Below are 23,619 nucleotides of genomic sequence, written 5' to 3'. Positions count from 1 at the left end.
CACCTGGAGCTTAGCCATTCACAGAGCTGGCTTTGGTGCTTGTATGCAGCCAGCCTCTTGAAATGATGGTCTAATATCCTGGTGATTTTAGTGATCCACTTCACTTTTAAGCACGCATACTGTAAACATCCCAGACTGACTCAGACGACGGCCACATAGCTTGTTCATACTTTGGTGTACAGTGTATCTCATTGTATGGTTTTCGGTGCAACACCTCCCTGGACTCTGAGCTCTCCTTCCACTTTTGTCCTCGCAGAATTGTAAATGACTAGTGGGTGTTGAGGATGATCACATGTGACAGCTAATGCGCAGGGTTGCTGGCAACATGTGTTTGCGCCAGTGCACATTAACCTACATTCAGAGTGAGGCCTTTTTGAATCACAGGGGAAAGGAAAAGGTCATCTTTCGAATAAAATTTTTTCTGGCACGTTTCACTTCTTAAGGCCATCTCAGTGCATGCGTTTTATAAAAGTTTAGAATTTAAATGGTAACCTTTAATTTAAACTATATTCTCATGTTATTGACCAGACCTTTCCTGCAGGCAGCGAGGCCCACATCAATCACAATCAGCTGTACGTTAACTGTTGCTAGAAAGCAGACAACAAGGGGTAAGGAGTGTGAGGCGTGGAGGTAGCTCAGGCCAGCACTGATCCCTTAAAGATAATCTCCCTGTCTAGGGATTTGTTTTTCCCATTTGTCCAAGGGCCTCTAAGCTGAGTTTGGAGGTCACTTCCTCTGCGTTCAGCAGGTCCCAAATCTGCCTATTGGCATATTTGTAAGGTGCCAGGTATTGTGTGAAGTTGGAGCGAAGTAATCTGTCAGTACAGCTGAATCACGAATGCCGGCAGGGGAGGTCAGGTCGGGAGTTCACCCATGCCGGCAAAATCAAAGGATTTGATTCTGTAATGAAACCCGTTTTAGAAGTGTTGCTTTGAAGTGGTTTGTCTTAAGCCGTGGTTCGCAAAGGTGTTTGCAAAAAAAAAGACCCTCTGTGTGTTTAGTTAGATTTAAATTGAATACCGTGCTTATTTTTGTTGCAATCACACACGTTTACATTGAAAAGGGGATTGTGATCTAAGTCAGTGAGCCGGTATTTCATGTCCCTTCATGTGTTCGGCATTTAGTGTTTATCGCAGGCCTTTTGTTTGGACTGTTTCTCGGTTTCCCATGTCTGGAAAGCAACCTGATGCCCGACTTTGTGTTTCTCAGCATGTCAGCTGTGTTCCCAGCTGTTTCATGGCTGGTCCTGTGTTCGGCCTAAACGATCTTCAAAACACGGTGCTAAAAATGGAAAGATAAGCACATGAGGCTCTGAAAAACAGCAAAAGCACTTTTTTGTCAAAGTCGCTGAAAACCAACTCGATGAACAGCAGCTGCAAACATAGATGAATGGCAGGTTTGTTGATGAGGATCATCGTGCATCGGTAAAAGCCTTTATGCTGATTTGTCTTGTCATATGTATTTGTTTGCATTATGCTTCATTTTACACATGTTTGATCCCCATTGACTAATTGAACGTCCTTTAAAGTGGAGAAAATGTTACTGATGACATGGACAAAGAGTGAGAGATTTACATCCACAAAGCTCCTGTTCATTCTTGCATTTATGAAGTTTTTATGAGCAACACTGCAAATTATTATTTTTAACTCTTTCTCCACCTTCAAAGTACGCAAACGCACTGTAGTTAGCTCATAACAGCATTATAAAACAACAAAATCTGAACAAAAAAACAAGCAAATGGTTAACAGCGATGAAAAAAGACCAGCTAATCTACTAAATCCATCTTAGTCTTAATCAGAGAAATGTTGCAAAGATTGTAAAACTATTATTTTAAGGTGAAAAAAAAGGAACAAAGTCACTTTAAAGTAGAAATGCAAGCATTTTCAGTGAATTCTATGTCATACAAGTGTTAATTTGCTTGGTTTATACTTAGTTTCCATTTTTCACTCTCATGTGTGAGAGTGCTGACCCCATAAACTTAAGAAACCTCTTTTTCTCTGTGTTACAACATCATAAAAAAAAGTTGAATTTGGCTTCATTCATGTTTATTGTGCACATAGTGGTTTTCATTGACACAATGTGTGATACAAGTTGAACTCAGCTGTGCTGCACAGAAACTGGAGGAGATGTTGGCATGCATCCTGTGCCGTGGTGTACAGTGTATAGCTGTGATCGGTGCCCTTGATAGGCATGAATGATGGGCGTTTCCATTCATTCTAATCCTACCCACCCCATAATAACACCCTGTCACGTCTTAGAGAGACTCATGTCTGCCCAAATATTTCAGGTGATTAGTTTAATTCTTGAGTGATGGTAAGTAATTTAAGTGAAGTTAAAACGGCCAACGGCCCCGGCTAGTTAAAACCAGATGAGCTGCCCTCCCGTTGCCCTAAACGTAGGCGCAATATCTATAAGGCAACTGAGTTATTCAGCTGCAGCTGTACTGAATAAAGATCGGTTTAAACTTTGATGTTTATAGCTGTTTATGGAATTTGGAGATGCTTACAGCTTCAGACATGTTGGGCACAAGCTGAAGACTGTATAGATCAGAGTGATAGTCCACATCCGCCCTCACTAGAGGGCTGAGCATGTGCGCATTTCTGAGACTTGTCTCATTTCTTTGTTTACAGTCCAAGCAGTGGGTATGTAGGGGAAGGGTAATCAGGATTTTCTATTATGAGGAAGGTCATTTAAAGTTTGTAGGTGGAAGCGTTGGAGGGACAATGACAACACCGCTGTCGGAGGTTAGGAGCGTGGTTGCAGCCCGGAGAGCAGATTTCCTGTATCTGTGTGAAATATATTCAGTTGAATGGTAGAGTAGATGCAGTTGCCATGTAGTTTGAATCTTAACAAAGAAAAGGCAAGCTACATTTTGAAGTGCGTGAATCACATCATGTGCAACGCTTGATAGAAAATATTTTTACAGCAACAGTCGTCCAGCGTAGATAAGAATGTACCCCTAACATGTACGAAACACAAGCCGGGCAAAGAGGAAATCTCATATTTCTGTATGCTCAGGTACTCTGACCATTGCCAGGGTCACCTTCACTAGGAAAAATAAATCCCTAGTGGCTCTCAGCGCTACCCATAAGACCTCTCTCCCTTTAAGAGGCGGTGAGTGGGTGTCAGCCTAATGTTTATACTGTCTGCTCATGGTTATGTAAGCTATTCTGTCCTCTTTCCAACTAATATACCTTTACCTTTCCAACGCGCCGAGTTTGCGTGTTACGTAAATAGTCTTTGAAACAATCTGGCATAAGGTTTTTCAGCGTGCCAGAGCATGCATTACATAAAAACTGCAGGCCAGACTGTAGAGGGGTACTGTACCGTGGATGCGGCGTGTATGGGTTTTTTTTGTTGTCAGAGTCAAGTATGCATCTCTTTCACGAAGGGCAGGTTCAGGGAGGCCGTGGCACTTAATCTGAACTATCCCCGTGATAACAGCCTCTACAGTGAGTAAGTCAGTGTGTCTGCTGCAACGCACACACGCAGATTTATCTTTACAGTGGGCGGCTGGCTCCGCAGCAGTGCAAACAAAGTACTGAGCGTGTGTTTGCACGTGTGTGTCAGGCAGTGTTACATGCATGATGAGGACATTGTTTTGCTGCACAACAGACTTCTCTATGTGGTCCGGCAGCTTGTTTACTGTCACTGCCATGCTAATGTACTTATATGGGTTGCAGGGTTCATTTTCAACTATGACAACTAGTTGTCATCCCTAATGCAGTCATGCCATGCCTAATTATTCACCCATAATGAGGTTATCTTGATAAAGCATTAATAACTGGACTTCCTTTGTATCTTCCACTTTGTCAGTTTTCTTCGACTCCTCAGTTCCCACAGACACTAATTGTTCTTGTTATGCCTCGCTCAGATGACTGGAGCCATTTTTCTTGTCATCCACACAGACTGGTTTATGTTTAGTGCAGTTTATAAAACCAATATCAAGTTAGAGAAAAAAAGCAAAAGGACAGAAAACTCTTTGGTATTGGCTCTTGGTGATTGAGATTTCCTCCCGCAGCTGAGTGAGAGAGCGGAGATATTAAAACCATTCGAGGAATGCTCCCAGTGTGACATCTGAATTACTCGTAGAAAAGCATGAGAGTAGTTTGAGCCCAAACATCTGTCTGATGTTTTGGTCCTTCACACATTTGCTTGCCTTTAAACTAAGACTTTTTTTGTTGTTGCTGTTCAGGATCATCTTCCTGAAGCGAACGAGTGATGAAAGGAGCAACAAGAATTAGTAGGCAATACCATCCTCTGTATATAGGTATATTTTGGTGGATAAACAGTCCCTGTGTACTGACACTCATCCATGCCCTCGTGGGAAATTAACAGTAACTAAATCAGTTTTTAGCTCACTGTGTTATCTTTAAAGATGAAAGGATACTGAAAACAATAAAACTGCTGCCCCGGGGTTTCTGTCGGAAGAGAAAAAAAAAAAGCAACTGGAGCAAAGAATGAGACCTTTGATCTGTGCAGTCAGTCCCATTGAGTGAGTTGGAGACTGTACGCAGAAATAGAGTAGACAGGGGTCAAGAAAAAAGAAGTTACTGACCCACTTCACAGAAGTGGCTTAAACACGAGTGCAGGACTTTTTTTTCTTCTTTTTTTTGGGGGGGGGCGGGGCTGCATAATCATGTTTGACACAATTTTACAGATATTTTAGAAGTATGTAAAGTAAAATCCCCTCCCAAAATAACATCTGTAATGAGTCAGCGTTATGCCCGCTTAATTTGCATCAGCTTTCTGGGTTTTTTGTGTTTTCAGAATTAGTACAAGTGAAACCAGGCTGCAGGATCTATCAGTCTGAACAGCTGCCTTTAACCAAATGTCACTTCCAGTTCTCCATTATGTCTTAAATTTTCACTGGAACGTACATAAATCTTAACATCAGAATATGAAATGACAAGCAATTAATTTGCGCAAGCCTGCTGGTCAAAGTGCAACGTCCCAGTCCTGTGTTTAATCTCATTTCTGTATCCACTAAAACTCCCACAAGCTTATTCATCTTGCTGAGAAAGCCTGATTTGGGAATGGCTGGCTGCTCGTGCTGAGGTTTGGGCAGCTGTTGCTGGTGCACAGTCACTGCAGCGCGGCCTGTCTGCTCCGGTTTCATAAACAGAGCGAATGACCTATATACTTCTCTGAGGGAGGGGAAGTCACCTTGCTGGTTGACCAGCAGGCAGGCATGCTCACACATAGCAGCGAGGTTTCAGTGTGCGCCACTATTAAAGGGCTGACCAGCGGTTCGTTTTTAGAGGTGTACTTTAAAGGGACCTCTCATTCCCAGCTCGTGTTGTTCTTGGCTGTAAAACTTTCCGGGGCTGTTTCTCTTGGCTCACGTTTTCTGCATCTTAACACTCCTTTGTGATGTTGTGAAAAGGCCAAACGTATGGGGAGCATCCAGAGCATTAACATGCGGAAAAACACAGTTTGACATGGACTGGATCTGCACACATCCACACTCTCGCTTCGGGATGAAACCGCAAGGCCGTGTGCCAGGAAGATCGAGTCAGAAAAAACACCTCACCTGAGACTCCTCTGAGCGTCTAACAAATTGAATGTGTGTGTAGATGGACAAGTGGGAATTAGATCAGCGGTCCTGATTGTATCTGAGTGTGCTGTTGCTGTACCCCTTTCCAGATAGTCCCCTGGAGGAAATCTGTGTGCAGGGGAGAGAGATGGAGACAGAAGGAGGAGAGAGAGCTTGGCAGCTGGTTTGATGAAGGATGTACGGAGAATGTTAAGCAGACAATCACCTTGCGTGTTATTGATTGAGATGGAAGGGAGGTAATTAGCACAGAAAAGAAGGGGAAGCTGAGGCCACTTTTAATGTTTTGATACAAGGTGTTCTCTCTTTGTTCCCAGCTACATGTTGTGCTCTTTGTTTGTGTTGTGTGAGCGTGCATGACGGGGCATCCTTTATCAACGATTATACTGTATCTACACATGTATGGATGAATTGCACTAAACTTTCAGCCCATGAGAAAAATGTTTTATTATATTACTTGTGATGATTATTTTGAGAGATTTTATTTGCCGCTCATAAGTTGCATAAATAAGTATCGTCCTCTAAATATAATCTTTTACTCGCATGTGACCTCATCCCCCGAGCACGCTTGATCTTCCAACCAATAAAAGCAAGTCATTTCGCCCTGGAAATTCCCTCTTACATCTGGCTGCCAATATTTATCAAGTATCAACTTTCTTTATTTTGGTTTTACTTTTAACCACATTTGTGCATCTTAGATTTTACGATTGTATTTTTGTTCACACTGCATGGTCTTAAAGACACAATGATATAATAAACTTTTTGTTTACTATATTACATTTTTTCACGAGACTGACGATGAACTCAACGGAAATTTCTGCAGTAATCTTTACTTGGAAGACAGTGATTCCTGAACAGTTTAAACCATTACAAATAATAGAAAATAATAACTATTGTTATCACATTTCATATAATTGTTGAAACACTCCACAAAAGAGGCATCTAAAGAAGCAAATAAATAATGAATAAATAGAAAACCGCTCATCACTGATGTAGCGGTGGGTGAGAGAATCACATGCAGCTACTGTGGGAATGCGTCGCCGACCCGTTGGAAGATTCTGATGCAAACAACGGAGAGCATTGAGCAAAAAAATTGGACAATCTTTGATATGAGAAGTTCCACATCAGTCAGGACTTGGTCGGCTCTGTGAGCCGTGTGGACAATAATCAGAAGAGATGGTTGATGGGAGCAGCCAGCCTTCTGTGGTACTGAAGGGTCCTGTTTAGTTCCAATGAGACTGTTAGTTTTGTGTCTGAAAGCATCATCAGAGGGACCGTTCGGCTCGTGAAATCATCAATGATTTTATGTGGATTAGTGGACATGGCACCCTTGATGCGAGATTATTGGAGCAGTATACGCAGCCAACCATTTCCTTCTCCTTCTAATTAAAAGATGTCCACTGATGGCGTTGCTTAGCTTGTGCTGGAGGTGCTCCACTTTTGTAGGTTTCTACATTGCCCAACTTCTTGGGATCTAACTGCAAAACAAAAACATATATGTAGGTTGTGAACCAAAAGGTGACTTACTCTTTGTTGGTGAAAATGGCCGTTTCAAGTTTTTTTGCATTTCCTTAAGCTCAGTAGCAAAGCGCTTTGGCTATCTTCCTCTTACTGCCTTATTTTATAATAGATTACCTTAAGTCAGACACTCATCACCATGATCCACAGGTCTCATTTGCAGGAACTAATTCTCCCATTTAGCGCTGCATTGGTAAGGACACGCTGTTCATCCTGATCTTCAATGGCCATGTAATTGTTGGAATCATTCAGTGGCGAAAGAGGTCAATGTTGCCAAAGTAAACAAAGCTTTGGATCAGGCGAAAATGGAGCAGACTGTCATCGGTTCTGTTGCTTCGACTGTTGCTCGTTGTTGATTGAAACAACGTGGCATGTAACTCACAGTAAAGCACTTGTCAGGCCCCATTCATGCCTTTTTAACTTTACAGACTTTTCCTCTGTCATGGTTTTTGTTATTTTAGTCCCGTCCCCCCCCCCCCACACTCAACACTTTTTCCAGAACCCCACACATTTCATGCTAGAGAAGGGGGCAAGTGGTTTGCATTCTGCTTCAATTTGACATCCTGCTCTCTGTCTCACTGCTTATTGAATTTAAATAATCTCCTCTATAACTCTGTCAGTGTCATCTCTGTAAGCCGAGTGGAGCTGTAAATCAGAGGATTGCAAAGCCCTCCTCCCCTGCTCTGCAGACATCTTTATGACTCGCCACATCGTGCTGCTACTGTCAGTGGATTGTAAAAATGAGTTTCACAATGTACATCAGTCAGGGAAGTGGCAGTCGGGCTTGGATTTGTTGTTGACTTTTTGAAAATTCCTGCTTAATTTATGTCCAATCTGAAATTGTTTGTGTGTGTCCTTTCAGCTCGCCGCTGAGACAACCTTCCTCTACGGCCAAGGTATGTCTGGTTTGTGGAGACGAGGCATCAGGGTGTCACTACGGGGTTGTGACGTGTGGAAGCTGCAAAGTCTTCTTCAAGAGAGCCGTTGAAGGTAAAGCGTTATCACATGTTCATGCACTAAAGAAGACTGTTTGGTCCGCTAGGACCTTTTTGGCTAACCCAGAGAGTTTAACACAGTAGGTTTTGGAATAAAAAAAAAAAAAGAAAAAAAGCATTTTGAATAAACTCAACAAATTGTGTAAAAGTATTGGATTAAAGAGCAGAAGCTGGGTGTGAAGCTGCTATCTTGGTGTTTGTTTATTTGCCTACTTGTTTTCTTTTGTGACAATGTGTTTGATTGTTTTGGCTAACATGATTTTATTGTTGCTGAAAATAAAAAATAAAAATAAAAATACATCCTATGTTGAAACTCCAGTTGACATATCTATATGACATCCTAAATCTGCTTTGCACATTTGGACTTTCTCTGAGATTAAAGCGGAGACTTTACAAGAACTTTACATCATGTTATCAAGGACAATTTGCAGGAAAAGTGTGTTTCATCAACAAACCAAAGGGGTTTCAGACACAGCAGGAGACAATGTGACTCATGCTGTTGAATGCTCCTTCTCCTCACAAACATATGGTAACAGACAAAATGAATATCCTTTGGATATTTGTGATTTTTTCCCCCATGTAACATCATTTTTTTTATCAAAAATAAGAAGCATTTATGATACTTGTATTTAAGGATAGAAATATAGCCTACATAATATCTTGTATCGAAATACTTAATGTGCTTTGTAGTTTGTAGTTTAAAAATGCTAAAATGCTCTCTGAGATGTCAACGACATGACATAACAGACTGGCTTTGGTTGTATGCTAGTTTAAAGCTTATCTCCAACTGAGTCTGGAGCCTCTTCCAGCTGTCAGGGGGCTGCGGAGCCGCTCGCAGGGCCAACTTAGGATCAACAATCTGCACATGCAACACCAGAACATGCAGACTCCACACAGAAAAGCCCTAGCCCAGATTTAAACCATTAACTTTCAAACTTTGCAGCAACAATGTGAACCACCAAACCACAACGCCCTTGTGTTCCCTTTGAAACATTTTGTCCAAATACAAAAATATGAAAAAGTATGTTTTATTCATTTTTTATGTTTGTTTTTTATATATATTTTGCACCCAACCCCGGTTTTAATCCTAAAATTTCATTTTTTGTACGATTTTATTATCAGAGATATTCTCTTTTTCTAATTTATTTCACAGTTTCACCCCATCTTGCCAAATTTGACTTCCAGTGGCCTTCAGTTGAATTTGAGAAGCTCACTCAGCTAAGCATGTCGTTGCAAGCACCAAATCAGTTTATTTTTCTCAGCTTGTAGCTCATTTTTATTCTAAAGGTTCTAAACAATTATTGATGTTGCCATACATGCAGCTAACTACCGTTAAATCTCAGTCGATAACCTGCATATTTATTTATTTCCAAAAGATAATTAAAATCACTAAAATCGAGCAGTGCTTTTATGAAGTGTGAGATCTGGAACAAAATTCAGAACGAGGGGAGGAGGAAAAGGAGAAGGTAAGTCTCCAGCAGCAGCGCTTTATGTTATATTTAGCTTGGGGAAAGTCAGCCACCGTCATAATGTGCTTTTCATGTTGTGCCCGTTGCCTGAGGCCTTGGCCTAACTCATTTAGATCAGTGTTTGAATGCAAAACACACTCTTAAAGACCCATCGCAGGCAAGGAAGGAAAAAAAACAGCTATCGCTAGCCAGCCATTGAGCCCTGGAGGTTTTATCCTGACCGTTGGAGGAATTGCACTCAATTTTAATCAAAGTGCTCCTGTATTTCATGATATTTACACATTGTCGTTGCAGAGACATGAAACCAGACTACGTGTCTGGGGTTATCGAATCAGTCATGCCGTTGCTCTTGCTTCAAACCTGCCTGGCAGAGATCTAGAGGAAGATGTGCACGATTTGACTTTGAGCGAGAGTGCTCGCCTGGTCAGGCGCCGATCAGCGCTCACGTCTGTGTAATTATAGCACTAAAACCACATTTGTCTCTCCTAATATTCTGCGGGAAATGACTCACTGATTGCACTTTTTGTGTAATGCTGTGCCCTTTTATAATTTCCACTTCATTTTCAATTTTGACATGATTTTCACTCAGTGTACACCTCGATCCCCTCCTGCCAAACAACTGCGACTGTGCAAACTATAAAAGCAACCCATGCAGTGCTGCGATGTCAACAGTGCTGCATGTGAGCGTTGCCTTACTTGACCCCTCCACAGCTGCTGCTGAGATGGAAAGAGAGAGGAAAGAGAAGTGAGGCAAAGGATGGAAATAGTGCAAGAAGGATTTTGCAAAGTGAAGGGAGGCAGAGGACAGTGAAAACAGATACAGCAAGGGAGGAGGGGAGGAAGGACAAAGAAAAAGTCAGACAGACAGAGAGATAAAGAGAGGAGGAGCCGTGGGAGGGAGTAAGTAACAAGGAGAGGGATGGAAAGTGATGTGTCAGCAGTGAGCGTCAGAGAGGTGTAAGCTAGGACGTGAGGAGACGTTCTACTCCTCCCCTCCCCAGTATTTGCCCCTCCTTCTCCTCCGCTTTTCTCTCAAAGTGTTACAAAAGTTCGACTTGGCATGCGAGGTATAATAGAAGACTGCAGAGAGTGGGCATCTGTACAAGGGGAATAATCCAGCCCAAGCTTAATTTCTTTTGGCAGAGCCCGCCTCAGGGGACGCAACTTTTCAGTCGGCTGTAGCTCATTAGACCATTAACAGGCTCATGGCCCTTTACTACAGAGCTGTTTAGCATTCTGCAGTCATCAACAAATCAGATGAAATTCTCTGATTGTGGAGGATTTTGTTCTCCTTTATCCGAATCAGACAAGTCAGTCCTAGATGGCTCTTTCTTTTTCACATAACTGGACCTGGGCACAGTTCTTTGAAGTTCACATTTTTTATGTAAATTTAGACCGTCTGTTTGGAATATTTATTTTGCCAGCGGGGCCTTTTACTGTCCAAGTCTTTTCTCTTACAGTCTTACTCAAAGGGACGGATATATTCACTCCCTTTAATTTTATTCCACGACCAGAAGGCCCTGCCAGCTGAGGGTCCAACCTTCAGGAGTTGGATGGATGGATGGATGGATGGATGGTATTCAAAAACGGTTAAGCAGATGCAAAGATTAAAAGGTTTTCAACATAAGGTGTTTGCTTACCAACCAGCATCGTTTCATCTGGGTTCAGCAGAGGACAAAGTCAGAGGTTCTCTGAACAGAGGGATTCCAGGCAACCTACCTGGCCACTGAAGAGTTGTGGTTAGTTATCTACAGTAGGATGTTTGAAAATCTTCCCTGCTGAGTTCCTTCAAAAACTACGTACAAGTGTACCTAGAAGAAAGCAAAGGGGGGTCTCACACTGACACACTAATGATGCACGTACTGCGTGTATAGACAGTTAAGTGTCTATACACGTTTGTTTGGACAATGACACAGTTCAGTTCAATCAAATTCAAATCTGCTTTATTTATCCTCAAAGGCAGTGGTGGCAGGTAGTGTTGATTTTCTTTTCCTTTTTTTCTTTTTTTTTAAGAGGTTGTCAAAAACATAGCATTTAAGGAGGAATTAAAGACAAAAAAAATGTAAATATAACCATAGTTTTAAATATTTGGATGAAAATCCTTTGCAGTCAATGACTGTCTGCAGTCTGGAGCCCAGGGCCTCTCCTGGGAGTCTCCTCCTCGGAGATGCTTTCAGGTGCTGCTTATCCGCAGGCCCCTCTGCCTTCAGGAACTTAAAAGCACACTTTCTTGGGTTGAGATCAGATATATGATTTGGCCATTCAAGAATATTTCATTTCTTTGCCTTCAGAAAGTCTTGAGTTGCTTTTGCAGTATGTGTCACTCGCATTGAAACCTCCTTGGACTTCATATTAGCGGCTCTTGTCAAGCAGCTGCTAAATGCCAACGCAACATCAGACGTGAACTCCAGACCTTCTACCTGCTTCACTTATCACGAAGTAATGAGGAAAGGGACCATATGGCCAGCTAACTTCTTCTCAGTCACTTGTCCAAACACGTTTGAGGCCTTGAAAATGGAACAGTAAATGCCATCAATTTTTTTAAACCTCTTGAATAAAGCCAAACAACTCATATTTACTGTTACATTTAACGATTGTAATTCCGTGTTTCTGTGAAGCTCGCAGGTTTGGAAATTGTATTCCTATCGCTGACTCAGCTGTCTCTTGCAAACATGCAACAAATTAAATGAAATCCATGAGTTTCTCAGTACTTGGGGCTGTTGTGTATCAGGATATTGAGCAGGTAGTTCGCTAATCCAGGAACTGGTGGGTGAGTCACTGACTCCTCCGGTCTGCACATCGACTCTACACTCCTGCTGATCTCTTAAGCATCCGCAGTGTATAATTGGTTTGTAAATGTGTGTGTGATGGTGAAACGACAATATTTATAAAATCCACAAGCATGAGCGCTAATCAAGTAGTGTCAATTGCTTTAAGTGGTCACCGTATATATATATATATATATATATATATATATATATATATATATATATATATATATATATATATATATATATATATATATATATATATATATATATATATACGCAGCATGCATCCGTTTCCATTTATTTAAACATCTATCTTGAATCCATTCATATGTGTCTCTCTCCTGTATCCACACCACCAAAGACAAGTTTGTTGATTCAAGGCAGCTGCACTCAATAAACGACTCCATGTGTTGCACATTTCAGGAGTTCAGCACCAGCTTATACTTCATATGTCATCAGTGGCTTGGCATGTCTACTCCTCACAATACTGCTCGACCCCCTGCTTTTAGCTGTTTTCTCGTTGAACTGAGCACATTACACTCGAAACTGAAACATAAGTGAACTTTATCATGGCCTCATTTTGTTCTACAATCTGACCGAGTCATGGTTTCCATGGCAGTCGAGTCAATCTGAGAACCTCCTCTTTGTTTCTGGCCCTGTGGAAAAGGTTGTCTGAGGACATGTCTTGCACGGTCTCTGTTTGGACTGGCAGCTCCATTGTCCAATCATATGTTTTTCAGCTACGATGGGAGTAGTAAAGGCCTCCCCCCGGTGCCTAAATGCTTCAGGTTGTGTGTGTGCAAGAGGCTCATGTAACAACAGATGGAGACAAGCTATTTAGCAGGGTTGTTCAGTCCCCAGCTCTAACTTGCCTCAGATCAGATATTGATCAAAAACTGCACGCAATAAACAACGCAACGGCAAATCAGTAGTAGAGGGATTGTTTCACATGCTTTGTTTTTATTTCTTAGTAGACAGTATTAAACCAAGATATTTTACAGGTTTTTTTTCATCAAATTCCTTTTTGTTGTTAATACACATCTATTTTTGCATTTCAGGCAGCAAACAGGCAGTTAAGTGAAAGGAACATCAAATAAGTGATTTCAAAAGAGACTTGTTGAGGATTAAGTACAAAACTACTATCAATAAAACATTTAGTCCTTCAGGAGCAGGTAATGTTGACTTTATTGGCGAATCTGCACAATAGCAGTACATAATATTCCGGGCATAAACTATGCACAGAATCTGGAGACATTTCAGTCCATTAACAGTGACGGCGCAAGCCAAAGCTGAACAGCGTATCAGGAGCCGTCAGTCGTCAGTAGCTGCAACAACAACAGCACGGGGAAGCTACTTTCATAAATGCCTCTTAAAATGTTGCTGTGCAGAGAAAAAGCCTCAAGTTAACTTGGACCATGACACAGCAGACGTGCGGGAGAAGGACCAGTCCTCTAGGGTTTTGTTAGGAACAAATGGGCGTTGTTTTCTTTTTCCTCTTTTGCTTTATGTTTCGCTAAGAGGTGTTTCAATCAGAGAAAGCTGCGAAGGGTCATACTTGAAGCAGTCTCGGTACATTTACAGAACTGAGTTATGCATTTTATCCTTCAGAGATAAGCAGGAGAAGTTTTTAGAGTTGAATGGTAAAAGCAATCGCTTTTATGCCCGGCACTTAACAAATGCAGGTTTCTCTGCTGTAGCTATATTGATGATGTTTTATTAACAAATATAAAATCAGAATCAATATCAAAATCGATAAGAAATCAGATTGACTTATCAAGATATAAGAAATTGTTGAATAAAAAAAAAACAAGTCAGGATGTGTATCGTGTTTTGAAGTTGAAGTTGGGTGTGGATGAAGATGGGGAGGCTGATATTGTATTTTAATATGATATCTTCTGAACCGTCCAAATTTGAACTGCTTACCGGAGGACATGTTTTTAGATGTCTGTGGACCCAAGGAAAAGTGACAAGTTCAAGTTTTATATTGGTTTTTGACTTGGTAGTCACTTCAGTGTTGTCAGAAAAAGTGATTAGTCCTTGTTGCATTCCTTGCTTTACATTTGCTAAAGTGATAAACTGGGGTTTTCTTTGCACCCATCTTTGCCCCAACTGTGCAAGATGTTATACTAGAAATGAAAGAGTTAATGCTGGAAAGGCAGATGTTTTCCATCTCTTCATGATAAATGAATCTGGTAGGTTGTTACTGACGGTGCAGCTTATATTCTACTTACTGACAGAATATGTGACTTGTCGAGGTAACGCTGCAGTGTCCAGCATTTTCCCTACCTGTTAAAACTTTTACAACAGTAAAACATACACCACATGATTGATGCACGGGTGATGACATAACTCACACTACTTCCTCTATGCCGTCAGTTCCTCTGGCCTGGGTTGACCTGCATGCCTCCCCAGCGGCTATAATCTGATCTCCATCTCTTCCTGCTCCCTGGTGATACCTTTGTTCTTTGACATCAACATGGGCTACACCTCCTGTGTTCAACCAAATAAGCCGTGCCAATCTGATGGGCTTTATCAGTGTCTTATCCGGTGATTGGTCTGTTTTTTTGTATTTTCTTTTTAAAGATACAGTATGAGCACAATGTCATGACATAACATTATGATGTGCTACAAAATCAGTTGCTTTGTTTTGACCATATACACAGTTCTCTTGTGAAGGTATTGGAAGAAATATGGTTGCACTTGCCCTCCCTTTAGGATTTATTAAATATAAAAAGAAAAAAAAAGTTGTTTTTTTCAACATAGGTGTATATGAGACAACTTCTTTCATGAATATTGCAGATAGCATCTTTTTATATAGCAAATTTTCACGTATTGCACTTAGACTTGAAAGATGACTGGAGGCATTATGTGCAGAGCAAGTGGATGAGAAGGGAAATATCTTTGCAAACTTATAGGAGAGAAGACATTACCAAACAAAATGCACTCTATGTTAACTTCTGAAGTATCTGTTTGTAATGATCCTGACAGGGAAACATAATCGTCCAGAACTTGATCCAACAAAGCAGTTTGTGTGTTATCCAAAGAAGTGAAGCAGCAGATTTGCATCCTTCTGAACTACATTGATGCTGACATTATATGTCAAATGCTACTGGACAATCAAATGGCAATAGTTCATGATCACATCTCTTAAATATATGCTATCTCAGGTCAGGGCTGCCAGCGTGTAACTACAGTAAGTGCATCGCACCCGCTGCCAAATGCCAGTCAGAGTCACTGAAGAGTCATTATTGTGGGTCAGCTGCTGTATTTGAGAGGCTAGTTTCACAAACGGACATCTGACCATTTGTTGCAGTGGCTGTTTACACATGTCAGGTTAAGGCCGCCTTGTTATTTTTTGAAAGCAGATGTATTGTATCTGTCCCAGTGACTGAAGGACTGCGGTCCAGACTTTTGTTAAAGTGAGGTCTCCGTGGGAAATGGTATTTCCTTTTCACATGAATGTTCTCGTAGCTGATGTACACTGAGGCTGACGGACAATAGAGATCACTCGACAGGTCGTTGCCAGATTGTGAGATCATTGGCTAAAAGTAGATGTGAGGAACTCCTGTAAAGAAGTCCTGGTGCTTCTGTGTACAGTTACACTCCAGCACAGTTCCTACAAAGATCTAGGATTTTCTGCAGCATCTCAGGAATACTATGTTTGGCTTTATCCAATGTTTTTAGACAAAAAAGAAAAAAACTGTGATCATATTTTAGAATCTGCGCATCAAAAATACCAATCAACAAAACAACCCCTATCATAAGTTATGAAATATATATATATATATATATATATATATATATATATATATATATATATATATATATATATATATATATATATATATATATATATAGATTTATTGTTTTTTTTTTTTGGGAGGGGGGGTCGACACAGGACTTAATAAGTGACATTTATCAGTAAGCCTGACACTTGCTAAGTTGATAAGCGAATGCATATATTCAGAGGTAAACATGCCCTGTGAATGTGTGCAAACACAGTGCATAAATAAACAAATTACACACACACACTTTCTCCCCCATCACATGCACATCACTTTGTCTGTTTCATAAAGTGTATTTCACTCTGACAATAATTAACAAGATTCATGAGAATGTGCAAAGCAGTTGACAGCAAAGCTCCAGACTTTTCTGAATTGCCATTTGGTCTGGCCTATCCGAGCACAAGTGTGTGTGTGTGTGTGTGTGTGTGTGTGTGTGTGTGTGTGTGTGTGTGTGTGTGTGTGTGTGTGTGTGTGTGTGTGTGGTGTTTGTGTTGCATATGCATGTGTGTGCACGCTGTGGGGGGTGGGGGGGGTGGCTGCATTGTGTTTCCTGTGTCGCAGTTTACTGTTTTTTAGAGCAAGAAAAATGGGCTTATGTAACGGTCATGTGATTTAGCCAGAAATAGTGGTGGGGCTACAGCTGCTGCCTCTCCTCCTGCAGCTCGGTTTCTTGGCTTTTGGCAGCAGCCAGACAGACACACTGTGCACTACTCCTGCTCGCTCAGAAAACAACTTCTGCTCAGTCCTCCACACAGATATGAATTCTGTTCCGTAGATGCAACGCAGATATTGCGCAGAACCTACTTTATTTCCCTTTTTTCGGGGGGCGGGGGGATCTGCATGGAAACACAAACAAACCTTCAAGCATGGACCTAAAAAACTGACATGGAGACAGTGCCAGGAATTGTATGAGTTAAGGAGCAAACATCATGAAACAAGCATGCATTAATATTCACTAATGTGCAAACATCTGCATGTCGTATGCACACACACAGACCTCAGCCCTAAGGAAAGTAAGCCGTACATTAGGGTCATCAGGGTCACACCGCCTCACTGTGACGCTCCATCTGTGTTCTGTTGTGGATATGTATGTGAATTATCTAGTGGAAACAGATTCAATGTTCTTTTTTTTCCCCAAATAGCCCGGCATGTGTGTGTGCCCTCATGCATGTGTGCATATGAGAGCAAGAGAGTGAATTACTGTATGTGTACATGAGCATGAGCCTGTCTGTGTGTGGGCGTACGGTGCTCAGAGGCTGGTGGACGTGTGGAAAGAGAGGGATGGAGACACAGTCGTGGAGAAGGAGAAGAGTGGAGGGGGAAGAGGAGGAGGAGGACGAGAAGGGGAGCTGTACAGTGAAGAGCTAGTGGAGCGGAAGGAAGCTCTCTGAAATGGGAGATCATTGGGTTTAGCTGAGGGCTAGGCAGGAGGCAGGAGGGATTCTCACCATGTTAGCATCACTGTCAGGAAGAGCGGAGCTGCAGCCAGTGTCCTCGTTCCACCAAAGCCCTCATGCTACTAACTTTATTATACACTAGTGGTCATAGAATGTGGAAAGGGAGAGCATTTTTCCCCAATAATCATGAAATATCTGACATTTGCAGCTCTTATCTCCTTGTTTTACCTTTTAAATCTCATTATTGTCTGAAGTCAAACAGTAAAGGATGTGCAACCACCTCTGACAAATGTTGTGTCTCATTTTCCTTTAGGTCAGCACAACTACCTGTGTGCTGGGAGAAATGACTGTATCATTGATAAAATTCGAAGAAAAAACTGTCCAGCATGCCGTGTACGGAAGTGTCTCCAGGCTGGGATGAATCTTGGAGGTGAGGTGTCACCCCTTCATTTCAAATTTGCCCACTCACATGTCTGTGAAGCTGCACTTAAGCTTGTTTCACTCTGCTTGCACAACGTGATATATATGGAAAAAGCAGATCTAGCTGTGGTCACAAGAGACCCAGAGCTGCTGAGCCCTAGAATGTTTGCATTTATAAAGTATATCTACGAATAATATCCTTAATGCATCTGCAGCAGTTTAGAGCATACGCGTGCCTCAAATAGGAAAAAGAAGAGATGATATTGCTCCACAACTTCTTTTCATTGGTTAACATACATCCCAGGGTTTTCAGCACACAATGTAAAGTCTCAAATGACCCACCAATGATTACTAAATGTATTTAGGAATGTACTTGCATAAAGATTATTTTGATTTTGCACCATCCAAAACAGTGAAACCTACCACTGTAGAGGTGGTGCAGTGAGAAAATCACTGAGCTGATTATTTAAAACAGTGTTCATCAAATATTGAAAGGGATTCACATATTTCTCCCTTCAATAGTGTAAAATAATTAAAATACATGATGAAATCTGAAAGAATGTCATTATATAAAGGTGTGCAAGCCTAATCTGGAGTCCTGTGTTCAAACTACTTTGAGAAATCTGTGTCGAGAACTACAGCGTGGAGTTATGCTGACGAACGTCCATTAAAACTGCTGCGCAAAAAGGCTAAGGACCCTGTGCTCATGTGAGCGTAGGGAAAATAAAGAAGAATGAGGCAAACCTTGAAATTATTACTACGTATTTTTAGAGATTTCTAGGCTATCTAACCACTCACATAACATTTTTGGTGCTTGAAATGATCAATTCTGAATATTTCTAACTTTTAAGTCATCAATTAGTAAAAATAGTTTTCAAGGTTTGCAGTTTTCTACATTATACATGTGAGAAAATGTTTATCACAGATCAGGTCAAAACATAATCTAATAAATGGGTCTTGGTCTGGAATATTAATCCCAAAGAAGCATTTTCTTTAACTTTTTCCGGCCTGCATCCGTTTCAGCCTTGGATTTGGCTGCAGCATATGTTTACAAATGGTCCCATTAGGAGTAGCAAGCCATTGCTGGCTTTAATGTGCAGTAGTACAACAAAGCACAGTAAATGTGCTTCCGTCTTCAAGTGGACAAGTTCAGAACATTATGTGTTTAGTGGCCAGTGGTCTGTACGTAAAAACCCTGGCAGTGTGAATTTATGACAGATATTTCCACAGTTTTAAGTGGTTCTATATGTTTTAGACGACCAAAAATATAAAAAGGATGCATTACTCTCAAGCTAAGAACAGAGTGCCAACAGTATGTTTGTTTAGGCCAAAGTACCAGTACCACTGATGATCTAATTCAATTCAAGTCAGTTCAGTTTTGGTTACATAACGTCTATTACAATCGGAAATGTCTCTAATCACTTTTCAGAGACCCATGGCATCCCAAGCAAATATTAAAATAAACAATGGCAAGTAAAAGAAAGAACTCCCCTGGTGGGAGAAAAAGCTTTAAGCCAAACAGTGGCAGGGAAGAACCCCCCTTTAAGAGGGAAGAAACCTTGAACAGGACCTGGCTCATGAGGGGGACCCTCCTGCCAACAGCCGGCCGGTTAGAGCAGGAAAAGAGAAGGGAGATAAGACAAAGAGGATAAGCACAAATATATGTGTAAGGCAGAATATATTTGTAGCAATTATCCATTAGCTGGAGAACTACAATAAGAGTTTTATGAAGTCATATTATGACTGATACAGTTGGTGTACTACAGAGACAGCAATATAAACAGGATTGGACAGCAGACATTTATGTGGTCAGAGGATCGGACTGCAGGTCAGCATGTTCGTAGATATCTTACAGAGTCATATATATATTGACGAGGTGGAGGTAAACACACAGATTGCACATCAGCATAGAGCCCTGGGAAGCCCCTAGAGACAACTTGTATTGTAATATACACTATATAAATGAAATTGAATTGAATTGAAAATGTGTGGATTCGTTTTTCAGCATCACTCCGGGACAGGAGGCTCTTAATCCTGTCAGTCTTGCAGAGGTGAAAAAAGTATGTCTTACAAACCTGATTAATATGCTGTTTGAAAGACAAATCCTGATCAAAAATAACTCCAAGGTTTCACACAGTTGTAATTTGCCGGGCAAAATAGGTTAATCCATTCCTGAGGTGTTTGGGACCAAAAACAATAACCTCAATTTTACTGGAATTTAAGAGCAACATGTTTGTGGACAACCGGGCCTTAATGTCCTTGAAACATGCCAGAAGTTTAGCTAATGGTTCTGTTTCATCTAAGTTCATACACAAATACAGCTGCATATCATCGGCATTGCAATGGAAATTGATGCTGTGGTTTTGAATAATATTCCCCAAGGGTTGCATGTGTAAACTGTTGGGATTGGCCCTAGCACTGAGCCCTGTGGGACACCGTTACAGACCCTCTTCTGTGCAGAAGAAATTTCACTAACATGAACAAACTGGAATCTGTCACATAGATATGATTTAAACTAGCCTAGTGTTGTCTCTTTAATCCTGATAACATGCTCAAACCTGTTCAGTAAAATGCTGCCATTTATGGTATCAATGGACACTAATCCATTATCTAAGACCATAAGGTTGTTAAAAACTGTAACTAGCGCTGTTTCTGTGCTATAAAGTATTCTGAACCCTGACTGAAAAACTCTGAAATGGGTGAAATGGTGGTGTAAAGGTGCATCTTTGGGAGTTGGCACAACATTAACAGTCAACCATGATAAACACTGCCATTGCCCTCAAATGGACACTAGGTTCAGCTCTAAAGTAACAGCAAACAACTGTAAAACCGTTTGCTGTATGTCACCGGTCCTAACTTTGGTTCAACAGGATAACTACATGGGGCTGGCGATGAGCAGATTTTATTTAACTCTGGCTGCAAACATCTTCACGCGAAAGAGCCAGATTTGCTGATTAGGGGTAACATTATCAGTTTCCAACTAATTATGGTTTGAAATGAAAGAGTGAAAAGTGAAGCTAAATAATGGAACATTTCCTGTTATTTAAGACTGATAATTCTAATATTTAATCACATAAGGACAATAAAATAAGAAGATGCCTCTGTTCTTTTCTTGGAGAGGATTGCAGGGTGGTCCAGCATGGTTATTTCACGATCCGATTGGTCTTTTTTTCCCCCTTACAGTTTTCTATAGTACTGAACAGAATATAACATAAAAAAAATGTTTTTAAAGATGGAAAAAATAAGGTTATGAAAAAACTAATTAGTTGAAGGAATGGCAAAGAAATTAAAATAATTTCAGAAATAAACAGAACATTATAAAAAAGGGTCATTTATTTGTTATGTTTTTGTTAATAACTGTAGGATATTTGAGCTATGAGTTGAAATCACTTTAAAATCAGAAATAGTTGAGATACTTTTTCCTATTGTCATAAGGCCAAATTACATGATCAAAAAATTGAGATAGTGAGTAATATTTCTGCTCGTAAACAAAATTTTACTGGAATTGATATTTGAAGATGGTTGTTTTATCAACTTGTCCAGAAAAAGTACAGGCATTAACAACATCCATATATCTGAAAAATGTGCTGAACACATGGTATGCAGATTTTTTTAAAGCCAACATCTTTAAATCTGTTTGGGATGCTAACTAACCTTGTGTAATATAAAATCTATAATGGAACAGCATGAAGTCATGTTTATTTAATGCAGAATCTTTTTCTTGGGATTAAAAAGACGGAATAATGAATTGTCAGAAGCGTGCCTGATTACATGGATAACTTTGTTGAAGCACATTACCATGGTGATCAACCAAGCGTTAAAATGAATCCAACATTGTGATACAGGAAAACCTGAGCGAAATTACGAAATGAAACTCCTTTACTTTGAAATGTACTCACCCTGTCCTATCTCGCGTTTCTCTTCCTGGCTTGCTTGAGTTGGCAGGTTGTTGTTTAATGATGTCTGTAAGTTTACTTTCAATGTCAGTCTCAATTTTATTTATTGGCCTTTAAAGCAAAATGTTACACTTTGTGATAAACGGGATTGTAAGACAATTCCGTCATATTTTAGTGAACTAAAATTAGCAATCAGTATTTACACAGTGTCAGTAAATGCTGCTGCTTTACAAATATGAAAAAATGCTTTTGCAGCACCTTTTTTAGATATGAAATATTTAACAACAGCAGAACTAAATGCTTGCAACTGTTATCATAGATTACATATATGAAAGTAAAAACCCAACAGTATTAAAAAAGGGATTTTTATTTTTGTTTCCTGCAGCACGAAAGTCCAAGAAGTTGAAGCTGAAGGGAGTCAGCGAGGACCTGCAGAGCTCTAAAGATAGCCAGATTGCCACAGGTGGCGTTGGAGGAGGTTACCTATCCTCGGAGAAGGAGCTGAATGCCAACGCTGCCAGTGCCCTGGTGCCCCACGGGCCCGGGGTGGTCACACCTTTTCTGTCACCCTCCATCTGCAGCGTGTTGGAGCTGATTGAGCCTGAGGAGGTGTACTCTAGCTATGACAACACACAGCCTGACACGACTGACCACTTGCTGTCCAGTCTTAACCGCCTGGCTGGAAAGCAGATGGTACGCATGGTGAAGTGGGCCAAAGTACTTCCAGGTTAGTGACCATCAGAGCAGTGGGCTTAAGCTTAAGTGCTGTTTATGTGGAGCAGTTGAAGAAGAGATAAAAAAAAAAGGTGCCCGAGACATTTTTTGCAAAGGAGAAAAACGTTTTTTTTTGTTTTGTTTTTTTTAAGGCTCTTTGTAACAGATGCAGTTGTAGTATTATATATTATGTTGTCTTTCAAAGGATTTGCTTTTAAAACTCAATAAACAGCTCCAGATAATTTTATACATCTATTGCAATGAAATGTAAAGGTTGTTCATTTTTAAACATTTATAATGTTATGCTGTATTATCACTTTACTGTTGGCATGCAATTAAAAGTCAGTGTTATTTATAAAACTATCAAGTAATATGCTGAGTGTTAGAAAATATAATCTATATTTTAATTCTTGATCTTTTTAGAATGCAGCTCTGATAGTTTTGTCGGGGTACACACTTTTAATTTTAAGCCTGGAATTTATTCTTCAAAGTCTCAACTAGATTAAGAAATGAATCCTATTTTGCGATTAAACAGATTAAGAATTCCAGAATGAATCAATTTACATCAGTGTTGTCAGATGTTAAATTTGACAGACGATACATCTCATTAATTTTTATGTATAAACAGCATCAAAGAGAGAAAATAGTGTTTGAAAAGGGAGAAACAAGTTTCCCCCTTAATGCCAGTCAGTAGTAGACTTATTGAAAGGTGCCTCACAGGTAGCTCTTTGAGGCCGTTTAATTTGCTGTATTGCAAATATTTGATACTGCCCTGGTGTCTGCTTGCCACATCCGGACGTATAAATAGAAACCAGACAGAAGGGTCAAAATAAGTACCTTCGACTTTCAGATATGCCACCACCTGCATTCAGTTTCCATTTGGATGTGGCAGGGCTAACACGAAGGGCAGCATGGACCAGCAAAGTCAATACCAACTATATGTTCAAGGAAAGTCATACGTTACTCTTTTGGCATACTTTTCTGATGTTTACACTAAACCGCTTTAAAGAAATCCACCATTAATCATGTTGGATTCAATAGTTTACACAAAAATCCCCTAAGACTTTTAAGCCAGATGTTTGACATACCTTTTCCACACA

General features: G+C 40.5%; 1 protein-coding gene across 1 annotated transcript in view; it reads left to right on the top strand.

Annotated features, from left to right (window-relative positions):
* nr3c2 (nuclear receptor subfamily 3, group C, member 2) overlaps positions 1–23,619 on the top strand; it is a 90,020-nt gene that overhangs the window by 44,562 nt on the left and 21,839 nt on the right. The window contains exons 3-5 of the mRNA XM_061718415.1: positions 7,935–8,062; positions 17,803–17,919; positions 22,191–22,532. Of these exons, the coding sequence (XP_061574399.1) occupies positions 7,935–8,062; positions 17,803–17,919; positions 22,191–22,532 (587 nt within the window). The remainder of the gene's footprint in view (positions 1–7,934; positions 8,063–17,802; positions 17,920–22,190; positions 22,533–23,619) is intronic.

Source organism: Cololabis saira, chromosome 1 (genome assembly GCF_033807715.1).
Source record: "Cololabis saira isolate AMF1-May2022 chromosome 1, fColSai1.1, whole genome shotgun sequence".
NCBI classification, from domain to species: Eukaryota; Metazoa; Chordata; class Actinopteri; order Beloniformes; family Belonidae; genus Cololabis; species Cololabis saira.
This window is presented reverse-complemented; position numbering and strand designations above follow the sequence as displayed.